Genomic DNA, 15,760 nt, shown 5'->3' with positions numbered 1-15,760 from the left:
TCTGAGCTTCCTCCAGGCTAAACACCCTCAGCCACTCCGCACGGTACTCCCGCTCCAGATGCTCCGCCAGCCCCGCCGCCAGCCCCGTGAGGAGGAGCCGAGCGCCATCCCCGCCCTCCCGAGATGGCGGCGCTGCCGCTTCCGCCCTTCCCGCCGCCCTCCCAGCCTGCACGTCACTGCCATCGTCATCGTCGTCATCATCGGCGGCGGCGCGGGCGGCGCGAGGGCCGCCGGGAAGGGCGCGCGGAGGCGGTGGCGGCGGCGGCGCTCCCACGGCGGCTGTCCCGGCGCGCGGGGCGGGAGCGGCGGGTCCGCGGGGGCGCGCGCCGCTCCGCGCGCTCCTCCCCCTCCTGCCCGCGCCGCTCCGCGCTCAGGCCCGGGAGGACGGACCCCCCCCTCGCCCCCTCCCACCCTCTCCGCCCCGGGCGGCGGCGGAGGAGGCGGCGGGGAGCGGCGCGGCAGCGCAAGGAGCAGGTGAGTGCGGCGGGGCGGCCGCGGGCGCGGAGGGTGGGGCGGAGGGGCGGGGCGGGCCCCGCGTCCCCTTCCCCCGCCCGGCCCGGCCTTGGCCCGGGGCTGCCGGGCCTCGGTGGCGCGCGGCCTGCGGAGCGGAGCGGCGCGGCGGGGAAGGGCGGCGGTGCGCGGCTGGGGAGCACCGGGGGATCCTCAGGAGGGCTGGGCTGGGTGAACGCCCGGAGGTGCCATCCCGCCGGGTGCCCGGGGTGCCGTTCCGTCAGTCGGTGTCGTGCTGGAGTCTGCTTCCCATGTACTCGGATATTCCCTGTTCGTGGGGTTTTTTTGGTTTGCTTTTGGTTTTGTTTGGTGTTTTCTTTTTCCCCACTTCAGTAGTGCTCTTCTCCCACTTTCTGGCAGTAAAATAGTTTCTGCTTTATATGCTCAAGAAGGACTATTAATTTCGCTTGTATGACTTCACTCATCACCATTCCTTCAGGCAGTGGCTACAGCTAACTCCCATCCCTTCCAAAGCTTGTAGCCTGGCATGTCGGGTTAGTGAGTTACGGATGGTCTGCGTAGGGCCTCGCCTTTGACTTCCCAATGGATTCTCACTCACCGTTGGTTTCTTGTCAGCCTTCTGCAGGACTGTTTGAAGATCAGGTGTTTGGCTCTTAGTGGGGTAGCAACCAGGGCCTTGAGGGATCTTGGGCCGGTGATGAAACAGTCACAGCGCCTCTGTGCAGAAGGGAGTGGACAGACTCAGCCAACGCTCCTGAAAACTTAAGAAGTGCGGCTTTATGTGGCTGTGCGTGAGATAATACACCCTGCCTCTCAGTGTGTTGGCTGGCAGTGGCAGCGTCCTAATGTCCTAATCCAGCTCACAGATTGGAGATAATGTGTATCCAGCAAGCTGGATACTAAGGCAGGGTTAACTTGGATGGACCTGGCCATGCCAGTCTGCACAGACTGTCCTTTAGTCTGGGGTAACATCTTCTTTGAGTATGAAGACTTTGTTAGACAAGACATGGAATACTCTATGCAGATGTGCTACTGGGGCCTCATGTTTTTATTCACCTGTAGAAAGCCAACCATGATCTTATACTTGTGCAAACATAATTAGCTGTTGCTTATTGCTACTAATAGAGACATATCTTATGTTAAATTAGAGGGGTAGGTTGAAGTTAGTGTGGTGATGGGTTACCAACAAGGAGTTGTTAAAGTAAATTTGGATTAATATCTAGTTTTGTGTCAAACAGGCTTCTTTGTATGAGTATTTCACTGGTTTTTTGGAAGGTTCATTGTGAATGCATTTTACCATTTTTAGTAATATTCTTAGGTAGTAGACCCATGGAACTCCTTCAAATATCACTATGTTATTAGTATTGTGACATGGAAGTGTTAACATTGTAATAGGACCCACAATATTTTCAGGTAAAAGCTCTTCAATTTGAAAAGTGCAGGGAACCATTCTCAAAGCTGTTATTTAGTTTTCAACACATATTTAGTTTATCAAAGAGTGTTGTAATGAGTTTGTATCTGAACTTCTGTAGGACTTCAAAATAATTTCGCTGGTTATTTGAAATGGCATATTATTTATCTCTTCACAGGTAGGATTTGCTGAAGTGATGTAATGTTTAGCTTGTGTGTGGTGTGGTGTGCATGCGCAGACATTGACATGCTTATGAGTGATGTCTTGGACTTCTTAAAGAGATATTTACTTCCTTGAATGTTTTTTGGGTTTTGAACTCTGCTTTTGTTCTGTTACATCTCAGTTTCTAGTTTTCCTGTAGAATCCTTCAGGATTCATTTTTTTCAGGGGGCTGGATTAGGTTTTTCTAATAGAACACCAGGTGTTTCAGATATCTCTTGATTATGACTTATGTAAATCACACTAATTTTGAAAAAAAAGTTAAGTATGCTCGACACCAAAATGTAGGAGTACTGGTAATAAAAAATACGGAATTTCATTGAATGTTGTGTCAGTCATATCATGCCTCATTGATTTCAGTTCATTGGTTAGTGCCCGCTAGGTGCACTCACTTCTCTCAAGTCTGTCTACATTTTAGATGATTCATGTAAATAACACTCTGTGATATATTCTCCTTCAAATGGTAGTATAATTAATGTCATTAACAGATTGTCTCTCTGGGAAAGTTACTCTGTTTAAAGAATAACATAGATGCATTTGTGAATGAGTTATCCTGATGTTATAATATTTCTAACTTATTGTAAAGGTTGTCATGGAGCTCATCTATGCATGGAAAAGGGATAATTTATAGTTAAAATTTTAGGTATAGAATTTTTTTAGGAGGATAAAATGAATTTTGCTTAGTTTCAGGAATTTCATTCTATTTCAGAAGCAGCAGGAAGTTCAGTGCCCCTAAGTAAATTTAGTGATGTGAAGTCATTTACCTGAAATAGAGAAGTACATAGTATTCTACTCAGAAATTTTTCAAATTTTTTTTTTTTTAAATCCTGGTAATAATTATTTGAAATGTTGAGAGTGGTCAAGGTTCAGTCCACACTGGTACTCAGTGCTGTTTAATCCCACATTAGTGTTTGATAAAGAGATGGTAATTCAGAGGCACAGACATCTGGTGGGAAGTCACTGCACTGACCGTCAGCATGGGATTGATAGCAGGAGTGTGATCATCAGTGGTAAAACAGCAGAAGGTGAAAAGGTGTGAGAAGGGGAATCTTTATGGGATGTTCCATTTATATTGTTCTTGATTGTCCATTAATGTGCAGTCTGAGAAATCTGGAAATTAAACACATACTTTTTTTCCCCTCACTGTACTCGTTTATGAGTGGGGGACCTTCTCACAAACTCAAAACCTGTCATTATACGTCTGAGATTTTCAATACTATTTTAGTAGTCTCTTTATTTTTCTAACTCACTTGGTCTTTGAAGAATGAAAATGGGACTGACCGCATTTGCAAGTCCAGTCTCTCAAATGTAATGTTTGACGTAGTGTAATTCCTCAGTTTGCTGCAGAATGATGTGTCTGGACTCTAATCCCGCAGCCTTTGGTAACATCTGTATTCACTTAGCAGTGGAATGTCTTGCAGTTCTCATTACATGAGTGAGCCCTCGTGAAAATGTGGGCATACAGAAAGTACCATGCTGTGGACTCACAGCATGTTGGGTTTTTTTCCTAAGAGTAATCTATTGTGAAATACCTTCTGTGTTAATAAAGGATCTGTTATTAATTGCAAACTGGTAGATATGGGCCAGGTTATGAGATGAGAATTGACAGAATGCTACCTGAAATAGTGAAGGGTTTTGTTTCTAATTTCAAGTTGTGTTTTGGTTTTTTTAAAATAGGGGATTTTACAAATCTTAGAAAATTCAGGGTTGGATGGCTTTCTTTTTAACCTCCTTATGCCAGAATACAGGGGGAAAGACAGTTGAAATTAAATTATCTGTTCAGTTATGATGATGTTGCCCCCTTCATCCTCTCCATGTTTATAACTATCCTTTTAAGCCTAGTCATCATCTTAACTTCCTTTGCAAGTTAATTCCAAAAAGGTGCTGTATGCTGGGTAAAAATTAATGTTTAAAATGAAAGTTTTACCTCTGTTTCTTTGAAAATAAAAGCATATTCAAATTAAGAGGCAAAATGAATGTAATTTTCCGTATGCTGCTGCGATGTCAGTGTGTACTGTACTTGCGTATTAGATGGACTCATCTGTTCTTCATGTGTTGAACCCTCTCCCTATGCCATTGCCAGTGTTGTTTATCTAACCCTCTTTATTTCAGATATGGCTCTTTTAACTGTAAATATTTAATCCAGATTAGGCATTTGGTATATGATTGACTTATTAAAAATGCTTTTGCATGTGTCAGTTGATTTTTATATCCTCTATTAAAGGGTGTGGCTGCGGGAAACTGTAGAAATTTAGTCTTTTTTTTCTGAAATTCTGTGAGAATCCTGAAATGGAAGGATGCTCAGCTAGGTGAGATGTGGTATTGTTTTGCTTTCTAACTTTTAATGGTTTATCCTGTCAGACTTTTTAACTGTTGCTGCACATTGAGCTGTCCACAATGACTCCTAATTATTTTTCTCAGAAGACTGGACTAATTTGATCTCATTGAATATTTAGACAAAATCATTTTTCCTTGTGTGCATTGCATTATACTTATTTGCATTTCATCTGCTGTTGTATTACTCAATTCTCTAACTCAGTTAGATCTTTCTGGAAATCTCTATTCTCCACAGTTTTTACTAACCCAGATAATTTCATACTACTGAAAATTCTACTGTTTGACTGTCTGCTTCCACTAATTGATGTTAACCATTGTTTTTAATGTTTGGTATATACCATATGGTTAACTTCTACCCTCCCTGAACATCTTGGTTAATGTCTTGATTATCTGAACCTTATTTATGGGATAAAATTCTTCAGATAATCAGAGGCTTGGAGAAGGAGGGAGTAGAGCAGAGCTCTACTGAGAAATCTCGAGTACACAGTGAAAGCTTTTCTTCCATTGTTTGTAAAGGTGCTGAAGTGCTTCACAAGAGCTTTAGCACAGCATTTTGTTTGTAGAAAGGGCACGGATGTCAGACTCCTAGGGGAGTCTTGTCATGGAAATAACTGTAGGGTTCAGATAATGAAGTGTCCACATTTATACATTATAATATTTTGTTTCTGTGAAATGTAACCTTACAGTCTGAATACTGTGGGAACATATTGCTGATCGGATGGTGAAAATGTGTATTAATCCACTCTGGTGGATATTAGTTTGAATGTGTATTATTCTGGCTTTATGGATGAACTTTGTCATTTGTAACCTGTTTGTGTATGAGATAATAGTTTGTGTGTGTGTGTGTTCTAAATGCAGTGGCACATGCATAGGAGCAGAAGGGTAGGAGATTAGTGTGTAGCTAATCATCTTTTGCTGATTAATGAGGATGATGGCCCATTGCATTACAACAAAGAGGTGGTTTTTTGAGCTTTATGTAAATTATCGAGCACCTGGCAGATTCTCCCAAATTGATTTTATTTCTGTAGATCTTTATTTCTGTGTAGATCAAGTAGCATTGTAAAGAATGGACAATAGTTTTTGAGGCCCATTTTACCCTTTTTGTACAATCTGTCTCTAGTGCTAAATACATATATTCATTTTTTCTCTTTGAATATGGTTTTTTTTCCCCCATAACTCCTTCCCTTCTCAGGTAAGATAAATTATGCCTTCTTGTTTGTCAAAGTTATGCTGTATTTCCTTTAAAACCCATTTTTCTTAAAGAAATGAGCTACTTACTGAACAGCTTAAGAAGTGTATCATCGGTGTGGAGTTAGGTTTGTTTTTCTCCAAAATTCTTGTGATTCCAAATAGTTGGAGGAATCAGACTGGTAACAGACAGAGACTGTGGATGATAGCAAGATGGTTTTCAGTAGGTTGTCATACACAATAAACAGGGGGAAAATGAAGCTCTCATTTTTTGAAATTCGTTTCAAAAATGGGAGCCATCTTTAGTGTTTGGAACTGGTTTCTGAGAGGTTGGTGAAATAGCATTAAAGCCTCTGTTCACTTCAAGTCACTTGAATTCATGCACCAAAAATACATGACGAAAGAAAGCATCTGTCCTGTGTGGGGTTTGCTGCCTAAATGAGTAACATGTCATATAATCTTTCCCAAGGGGAAGCTGAAGAATCCAAAGCAGGTCATGAAATCAAATGGAAAATTATCATTACTGGTGTTCAGCTGACTAGTTCAAATCAGAAGCATTCCTTGTTAATAGATACATTTCACTCATTTATGACTTCTTTTTCTTTCTTCATCACCTCTGCAGCAACTCTTGCAATGTATATCATACTATTTTATTCATGTGAGTTCAGTGTCAATAGCCCCAAACTGAAGGATTTTACAGTTTTGCTTTTTTTTTTGGTTGAAGTAGTACAAAATGTCAAAAATTAGAAGGAAGGTCACAGTGGAAAATACCAAGACCATATCCGATAGCACATCCCGAAGACCCAGTGTGTTTGAAAGGCTTGGACCCAGCACTGGAAGTACTGCAGAGGTGAGTTGTAAAAGCGTTCTTCTTTTCCTCCCCACCCCAGCATCTTCTTTTCCAGGATTTATGTGGTGGGAAAGAGTAGCTCACAAGCACCAAATGCTCAAATGTCACTGATAAGTAAAGGTGAAAAGAGCACTTTAACGCATGGATGTTCAACATGCTAATACTAGAATTTTCAAATAACGTGTGTTGTGCCAGCTTCTGGATGAAGCAGTAGTACTGTGCATATTAATAATATTTCCACCAACCTAAATTTTTCTCTGCCAGAACTGATGCTCATTGTTGATTTTTTTATTTTTTTTTTTTAATCAATTATATTACTGGTGGACGGAAATTACAGATAAATGGAACTTAATGTGGAGTCATTTGTTTGTTCTGCCACACTCACACCAATGGTATTTCCAGAAAGGAGTGTGAAATTCACCCAGTAATGTCTGTCTCTTAGACACAGTGCCGTAACTGGCTGAAGACTGGCAACTGCCTCTATGGGAACACATGTAGATTCGTACATGGCCCTTCACCACGAGGTAAAGGCTATAGCAGCAGTTATAGAAGGTAAATCAAGAACTCACTTTGAATTCTTCACATGCTGTAGGAAAATAGCTTTTGCAACTATGTCTTTTGTTGTTTTTTTTTTTTTTTTAAGTGAAATGCTGTGGTGTGCCTAATTGTATGTTATATCAATAACCAATTGCCTTATGAAGCTGCTCAAAGCAATTATTTTGTCAATGTGCAGGATTTTTGTGTGTATACAGCGTTAAAAAAATGGAGTCCACTGGATGCAAATTAAGTAGTTATATTACTTGAGACGGGAAGTTCAAGTACCTTAATACTTTTTTGTTTTTGCATAGTGTCAGTGCAGCTTTCTGATATACTTTTCTGTCCTGTACTAAAATGCTGGTTTGCAATTACTTACAGCAGTGCTCACGCTCACAGCCCTTCTGCCTTTGCTATGTTGTGTGATGAATGTCTATCCTTTTTCTCCCGTTGTGAGAAAACACTTCTCTTCAAAACATAGCTTTGTGACTTTATCTGTCAAATGTAGAAAAATATACTGTAGGAAGAGATTCAAAAAGTTACTGAATTTTTCAAAAGAGAATATTTTTTATTATATGTCTTTTCTTATGTTACTGCAATGTAAACTTTGTTTTCAACTGTCCTTCGTGTGGCATAACACCTGAATTAACTGAAACTAAATGTGGCAGTAAGCTTGTAATATTCTTGCTGTAAAGGACAGAAAGATGTTACAGTTTTAGTAGAGTACCTCTCTGTCCGTGAAGGCTTCATGTTTTACAAACAGCTGTCCTTCACAATGCTACGGTAATGCCAATATTACCCTAGATTATGGATGGGCACACTGAAGCTTAAAAGTGTAAAGCAACAATAGAATGGTTGGCATGAGGTTAGGGTTCTGTGTCTGGTTCTTTTTCCTATTCCTGTGGCATGCTCTTAGGATGATCTTGACTTTGCCTATTTGATCTTCCATTGCTTCTAAGGTGGTAGCAGCTGGGATACAAAATACATCACTGAGTTCATGTTTCTTGGTGTGTAAAAGATTTTACTTTGTTCTGTACTGAATGTTCCAAATGAATAAAATAAGTGATTTACTGGTAGAGATTAAAATTTAAAACTGTTATGTCACTTTCTCCTTGCTTTCAGTGTTTGGAACACTCAGTACGTAGTTCTGCTTGGTCATTTGAAGAAAAGTGACATTTCTTTTAATGATTAAAGTTGTGTTTCTGCTTCACTGTCACCATTGACATTTAAGAAAAAATGTTGATTTCCTTCTTTTTATTGCTACCTTTTTTACTGGGACTGTATGAAAAGGTCAAAGGGCAAATCTTCCTGCTTATTTGCTTGGCACATTCGGCATTTAATAAAGGCGTTCTTAAAAGTAAAAAGGGGGAGGAAGCCCACCACCCCACACACCTCCCAAAACAGAGAAATGAAAGAACTGTACCTGTCTTCAGATGTTTCTACTAATAGCTCTTGGCCAGGCATAGAAAAAGCTGGTGCATAATATGTACATAATAAAATGTTGGCATTTTCATGCCATTTAACATTAGAGAGATTTTCACAAATGTTATCCAGGCACTTCAAAAGCAATTTTATTGGCTCATGCAAGCCAAACTAATGCTGCTTTCACATCAGTTCAGTTAAAGCACTGCTCTTGTTCAAGTATTTGGAATAAGAAAGTTGGCAGTGTTGTCTGCGTGTGTTCATCCAGGCCTGCTGGTGAAGCCTCATCTGCTTTGCAAGCAGTTGGGTGGGACAAAGCATGTCTTGCTGCCTTTCTGTCTTTGTACCTTTGCCTTCAGTTCCATACCTGTCTGCAGTAAATCCCATTGTTAGTGGTTTTACCTGAACATGATACCTCCTGTGGTTCAGAACATCATCAGACAGCAAGAAAACTTGACTCTGAAGTGTGAAAAAGATTGTTCCATTTTAGTATTAATGCTGCCTCTCACAGCATAAATTTTAAGCTTGTTATAAAAATAAAATCTAACATGTTTTTACATAAAGCTTACCTGATGATAATATTAAAAATTCAGTATTAGACCTGCCAGTCTTCCAGACATCAGAAGTAAGGAGAAGGTAACTAAGACCCATGTGTAAACATGCTATCCCACAAGGAATTTTGCTCTCTTTCTGCACTTACAGATTGTTGGTCAGTTGCTTGGCAGCTTTCTGGATGGCTCCTTTGTGCTATTGTCAGGATCTGTGCCATTGCAGGGCCTTTTTCTTAGTCTGACTGATCCTCTCTAGGATTGGGATCATCACACTGCATTTAGAAACCAAACTAAGCCAGCAGTCATATAAGAAAGAATATGGATTTTGAAAGTTTCAAATATTGTAGTGTGGGAAACTGGAAAATAGGGCAGCGTTTCTTGAGCAATTATAGTATGTATATGATACGCTAGTAATGGTCATCTGCTTCTATGCATACGTGTGTTCTCACACAGGCACACAGATATCCTCAGGAAGGTGTGTTGCAAGGTGTGCCTGTTGCTGGATACTTGTTCCTGACACTGTAAGAAATACAGGAGCAAAGGGAGGCACTATTATGAATGTGCATTTCCTAAATGCTGTTGAACATGGAGAACTGAACTGTTGCAGGAAGTAATGCTGTCAAAAATCACCTAACTGCACTGCTTAAAGTTTGAAATGAGGAAATTCTGCATGTTGGGCCTTATTTAAAAGATGAGCTCAGCACAAAATATTAAAAAGAAATTGCATAATGCCTTTTGTGTGAAAGGTTCTGGCAGTTGCAGTCTAGCCACATCATCTTAAATTGCAGAAGGAAATTGTCATGATCTGTTGGAGTTCAACAGTGAGCATTACCTGGAATAATCAAAGATCCCTTTTATAGTGGGCTGGGGGAAAGTTATGTAGAAAAGAAGCTGTGGTACACATAAAAGAAAAACCAGCTAATAGACCAGCTTGTTTTTCTGTGCATTAAGCCAAAGCATCTGAAAACAATCACTGCTTCTTGAGTAATTATTTTTAAAAAGTTGGCTAATTTTCAGTCTTATTTTATTAGAGTTTTTGGAGGGTTATGATACCTTTGGGGAAAGAGAACGATTACCATGACTTTGCTTTGGTGTTCTCCTAAAGCTGAAAAAAGATGACCCAATAGCAGCAAAACCAAACAAAAAATTGACCGATAAACCCCAGCCCTGAATGTGTACCTTTTTAATTTCTGTGGGGTTTTAAATAACTTTTATAATATTTAAGTAGATTTGAATAATGCTTTAGCAAAATACCTTTTCTTCAGAATGGAAGGGAAGAAGAAATTTATTAATTGAGGGTGAAATAGTTTGGGGTTTTTTTTTTTTTACTGCAGACTATAACTTAAAAAAAAAAAAGTATTAACATATCAGATGTTGCTCGGTAATGTACATGAGCTGCTTTCAGAGCAAGTTCTCTTGCTTTCTCCTTCAGCTAATAGGATTTCTTCCGGAAAGTGTCCTCTTGAGGAACAATATTACAAGTACATTATTGATAATTTTTCTGCCTTTTAACTTAATTTTCAGTTTCACTAATCCAAATCCTTCGTATTGTAGCTTAAATATTACTAAAAATTAAGGTGTTGAATTGCACTTAAATGTTGAAAGACAATTTATTTGTTGAGGTAGCTGATGTTTGCAAGGCTTCAGAGAGTTTTGGTAATGCAAAGAATTACCTTTTACATGTGGGGGGAAGGGAAAAATACTTTGAATCATAACCTTTACTAAACCCAGACACTTTAAAGGTCATGTAGTCATGCATGCAAAGAAGATAACTTCTTTATATGCTGGATATTATTTGATCCTTAGTGATGAAAAAAGCAGAGCTCTACTTTTCTGTACATTTCCTCTGATCTAGATTGACCTGTATTTACAATTTCATGGAGAATTAAATGCATTTAAAAATGAGAGCAGTCACTGGTCTTTTTCTCTGTAAGTCCTCATACATTTAACCTTATGATGTGGTTTAAAGAATTAAATATAGGAAACAGTGCAGAGGAGGAAGTGGAAAAATTACTTTTTCAAATATGTGCAGATTGAAAATGAAGTGGTATTAATTTAATTTTTTGTATGCATTGACTATGAAAGACAGTTTACCCTTTATGTATTATGAGACAGGAAGAGTGGGAAAAACTACTTTCTTAATAGAAACTGATTCAGTCTGAAAAACAACAAAAAAAAGCGAATTTCATTATTGAAATATTACATATAACTCTTCTAATCAAATAAGGCAGCATTAGTATGTTTTTATGATTCTTTAGTATAAACTGATAGGCACAGATGTAGTACTTCTATACAACCATTTCACAAAAGAATCTATAATTACAGCTAACAGCCATCACAGAAGTACTAACCTCAGTATCAAGCCCTATGAAGAGAAGATTTGTTTTCTTGATCTGAAAGGTCATCTGAAACACTCCTGCATTCTCTTAGCTTAGGAATTTGTTTGAATCATGGAATCACAGAATGGTTTGGGTTGGAAGGGACCTTAAAGATCATCTTGTTCCAACTCCCCTGCCATGGACAGGAACACCTTCCACTAGATCAAGTTGCTCAGAGCCCCATCCAGCCTGGCCATGAACACTGCCAGGGATGGGGCATCCACAGCTTCTCTGGGCAACCTGTGCCAGTGCCTCACTAGTACAGTGGTTGTTCTCTTTTAACCCATAAGGGGTAAATGAACTCATGAATCCATACTAAGAGGTGACAAAATTACAGTAGTGTAGGATGTTCCTCTTGCCATTCCACATCACAGTAATATCTTTTACAGAAAATATATCATAAGGGTGCATGACTAGTAGAGTTCATCCAGCATTTTGTAATTAAATGATGGACTAATTATATTACTGCAAGATAGACAATGTAAGAGGCCTCCAAGAGTGAATGTCTGATTCATGGTCTTGCAACAGAGTTTTCCTGTGTGGCAGACTCACCAAGACCATGAGAGGATGGTGCTTAGGTTATGTTGTCCCTACTTGTGGACTTCATCCACAATTAGAGTAGTACTTCTCTGTGAACATTTGCTAGTCTATAATAGTTTGACTGTGCATTAATTGTGGTTTTAAATATATGTATGATATATATATAGACAGATATATACTTATATATAGAGATATATACTTATATTTGTATAATATATATAAAAATTGTTATAGCTTAGATTATGGGGAAGGCTAAATCTTGAAATATTTGGTAGGAGTGATTGTAAAACACATTTGCATGATTGTCAGAAAAAGGTTATTTGTTGTGGATAGGAGCACCTGAAGCTGATGTAGAGTAGTAACTGAGTCATGTCATATGTACATACAAGTAGTTTTTCTTTTAGTGTCAAGTCTTCCTTGACTTTCTGAAAGGGTTGGGTTTTTTAGAATACTTAAGCCCTTTAGAATGGAATATTTTCGTACTCATCCACTTTGCCTCTGAGTGGGAGGTTTAGATCTTTATATACTAATAAAATAATAATTTAAAGATACATTCCTTTAAAAATAGTCCCATAGAACTGGTTATATTATGTTTCTGTATTATACAGGTCACCAGAAAGACCCACTGGAGATCTTCGGGAAAGAATGAAGAACAAACGTCAAGATGTTGAGGCAGAGCCACAGAAACGAAGTACAGAGGAATCATCCTCTCCTGTTAGGGTAAGAGTGGAGTTTGCAGAACTCCAGAATCCCTCAGTAGCAATTGGGCAGTGTGTCCTAGAAACCTTATCGTTGTGACCTGTAATATCAAAAATGTTTTGATGAACTGATCATTTTGTACATAGCATATCACATATTTTGTTATGAAGTGTCTTAACAATTGTACTGTTCTACATTTTGATAGTGCTTTCTGATCTTTTGGTTCCCGAAGATTTTTAAATCCCACAGACTTAAAATGTGTTATAAATACTGATAAACAGATATTTAATTACGGTGCAGACTCTTTAATTATTGCCGAGAAAGTATGTTAACCGTTGTCTCAGTCGTCCACTATTTTCCCCCCAACACTTATTCATATTTATTGTATACATACATCCTGACTTAATTTGTTCATCCCAAATTTGCTTTTGATGAAACCATGCCATTACTATTGTGCTGGTTCATTTTGCCTTCCTCTTCACGTACTTACTCATCAGGCACCCCAACTGCTCACTTAATGGATTTTGCAAAAACTTCATTATTATTCTCATTTTGTAAACATCTTTCTGCAATGGCCCTCAAATATCAAATTATAATTATTTTTAAATTGTGTTATCCATTCCTGATGTTACAAACAAATAGGAATAGAATTCATAGTGTGACCCTGTGCCTGTGTAGCACTAGCACCCTTGTGTTCCTGCATCATGTTTAAGACCATCTTCATATGAATAATTTTTAAAAGGTTTTATTTGTAAAAAATCAGTTTTGCTTCTGCAGGTATTAACAATATTCTATCATTTCCTCTTGGTCTGTTCCTACTTGCTGTGTAAAATGGTTTTTTTATGTCAGCTGTAAATAAATCAGCAGCAGCTGCTATCATTAAATTTAACAGAATGGCTTACCTTCCAATCATGTTTTCAGTTGCTGTTAATTGTGTAAACTCTCAATCTTTTTACTGAAATGTGTTTCTTTTATTTTCTAATAGTTCGAATAAACTGTTCAGTTATTGAGTACATGGTTGGTGGGAAATTTTTTTTTTCCAACCGTCATTAAAAATTTTGCTGTAACTTCTGTCCTGGTGCAACTCTAATTTTGATGTAATTCTTACCTTTGGTTAGTTAACCTTGCTTTTTGTAGCGTTCTATTAATGTAATAATAAAATACTCTTAAACAACTAAAACCCAAGTGAAAGTGACTGGAAGCAAGAATCTAAAGGAATTGGAGAATTAGTAGGTCTGTTAAAGTATCAAAGAATTATTTTTAGATTAAGCACACAGCAGAGTGAAAAATGCTCTGCTTCTATCTCATAAAATGGAAGGCTGAGGAAACAGCTGAACTTTTGTTTTAGTTCCATGGAGGCAACTCTCAAAATGCAGGATATCAAAGAAAATATTCTGGAACAAATAGATGAAGAGGGACAGTCGTCAAGAGTTGCCTTGCAAAGAACCAGGATATCTAAAAGGACAGAAGACTCAAGTGACTGAACTGCTAAGAAAAATCTTTCTCCATTGGTAGAGCTGCTGTAATGGTGGAGATCTAATATGTGGTGTTTCCATATTTTATTAAAGCTTTTTGGGTTACAGCAGAGCTGGATATGAAAACTTTGAAATAATGAAAGGTAGCCTGTTCCATAAGAAGTTTCATAATTTTGGTTGAAAAGGAAAGAAACTTATGAGAAATGTTCCTGCAGACAAAATCTGTGCTTCAGCAGACTATGAGACTGAAGCTTCCATGGAGAGTAGTGCTTAAGACAGAACTGCCTGATAGCTCAAATGTGTTTTGAAGCAAGGTTTTTGAGGCGTATGTATAGATAGTCAAAGAATAGCAGGTATAATATTTTAGGTTTAGAAGCCAGCTAAGGGGAAAATTTTAGATTGATTTGAAATTGAATTACACAGAATGCTATGGTAATTCATTTAAAGAACTATAACTTTAAAGAATGTAGAACAAATGTTGGACATCCCAATTGTCAAACTTTGCAGAAGATTTGAAAATAGTACTTAAGATTACTGAAGTCTGAGGAATGCCATGGGGGTTGGGAAAGATAGTTTTTGGCAGTACAATGGCAGATGAAACTTGGTGTTGGCAAGTGCAAGGTAATGCACAACAAAGAAAGTATTTAAAACTAAAAATGAATGAATTTTTTAAAAGTAACTGAAACCATGCAGTAGAAAAATAAGTTATTGTGGACAGCTCAATGAAACGATGTGTTCAAAGTGAAGTCACAGTTGTAGAAGCAAACACTCAGGTATATAAAAATGGAATAGAAAATGATTAATAATATGCTGTAGAAATTCATGGTCCAGTTTTATTTTAAATGCTGTTTGGTTGTCATCACCTGTATGGAAGAAAATACAGTCAAAGGTCTTCTTGAAGTGGGCAAAGAGGTGAGAAATAAACTGGAGAGAAAAAAGGACATGGGACGAATGCACATAATGTATGCTTGAGAGAATGTAAGTTAGATGCGTCATATTCATCCTTTATCCCAGTAGAAAGAGTGGCAAGTTTGGAAATGACAAAAGGAAATGCTATTTACCTTATATATGACTATTCTACCTGATTGCCAGTAGATAGAGACACAAAGCTGAATAGATTCCACAAGAAGCTAAGACAGTATAACTAGTACAAAGTCTTTTCAGAAGAGGTTTTTAATTCTTGGGAGACACAACTAGTACAATCTGTATGTATTTAGGAAGAAACTTCCTATATGGACAGTTTATAGATATATCCTTTTTGATTTCTTCATGCCTTGTACCATTATTTGCGGAGACAGTATGCTGTGTTACATGGACACCTACGTTGAACTCAGTTGTTTCTGTGTTTCTTGGATTTGTGTTTGGAACTATTTCAGCACTGTACATTAGTGGATGCATTATTATACAAACAATTAGATAAGGTTCCTGCTGTAACTGTATTTAGCTGGAAATTTTTGTATTGAATTTTCTCCATATTATGGGAAGACAGTTACATTGGTGTGTATGAAGTCTTACCTAAAGTCTTAACCTGGAAGGTGTGTGTGATTTGGGAGAAACAGTGGGAGGAACTTAATGTACATTTAGGGAGGTTTTTGTAAGGAATGTGTATCACTTGTTTCATATCTGTGGTTTTCGTCATTGTAGCTTTTAACTATTTCCATTGGAAATGAGACTCAGCATTGTCT

General features: G+C 38.4%; 1 protein-coding gene across 7 annotated transcripts in view; it reads left to right on the top strand.

Annotated features, from left to right (window-relative positions):
* The first annotated feature begins 43 nt into the window (after nt 1-43).
* ZC3H13 (zinc finger CCCH-type containing 13) overlaps nt 44-15,760 on the top strand; it is a 46,675-nt gene continuing 30,958 nt past the window's right edge. For 2 of the 7 annotated variants that reach the window (XM_085059669.1, XM_085059661.1), the window contains exons 1-4: nt 217-474; nt 6,354-6,476; nt 6,919-7,028; nt 12,510-12,621. In XM_085059669.1, coding sequence (XP_084915795.1) covers nt 6,360-6,476; nt 6,919-7,028; nt 12,510-12,621 — 339 coding nt within the window. In that variant the 5' untranslated portion in view covers nt 217-474; nt 6,354-6,359. Of the gene's footprint in view, nt 475-6,350; nt 6,477-6,918; nt 7,029-12,509; nt 12,622-15,760 lie in introns of all 7 variants that reach the window. The other 5 variants (XM_085059711.1, XM_085059690.1, XM_085059680.1 and 2 more) reach the window with 5 other exon arrangements.

This window comes from Lichenostomus cassidix, chromosome 1 (genome assembly GCF_008360975.1).
Source record: "Lichenostomus cassidix isolate B80296 chromosome 1, HeHo_3.0, whole genome shotgun sequence".
Lineage (NCBI taxonomy): Eukaryota > Metazoa > Chordata > Aves > Passeriformes > Meliphagidae > Lichenostomus > Lichenostomus cassidix.
This window is presented reverse-complemented; position numbering and strand designations above follow the sequence as displayed.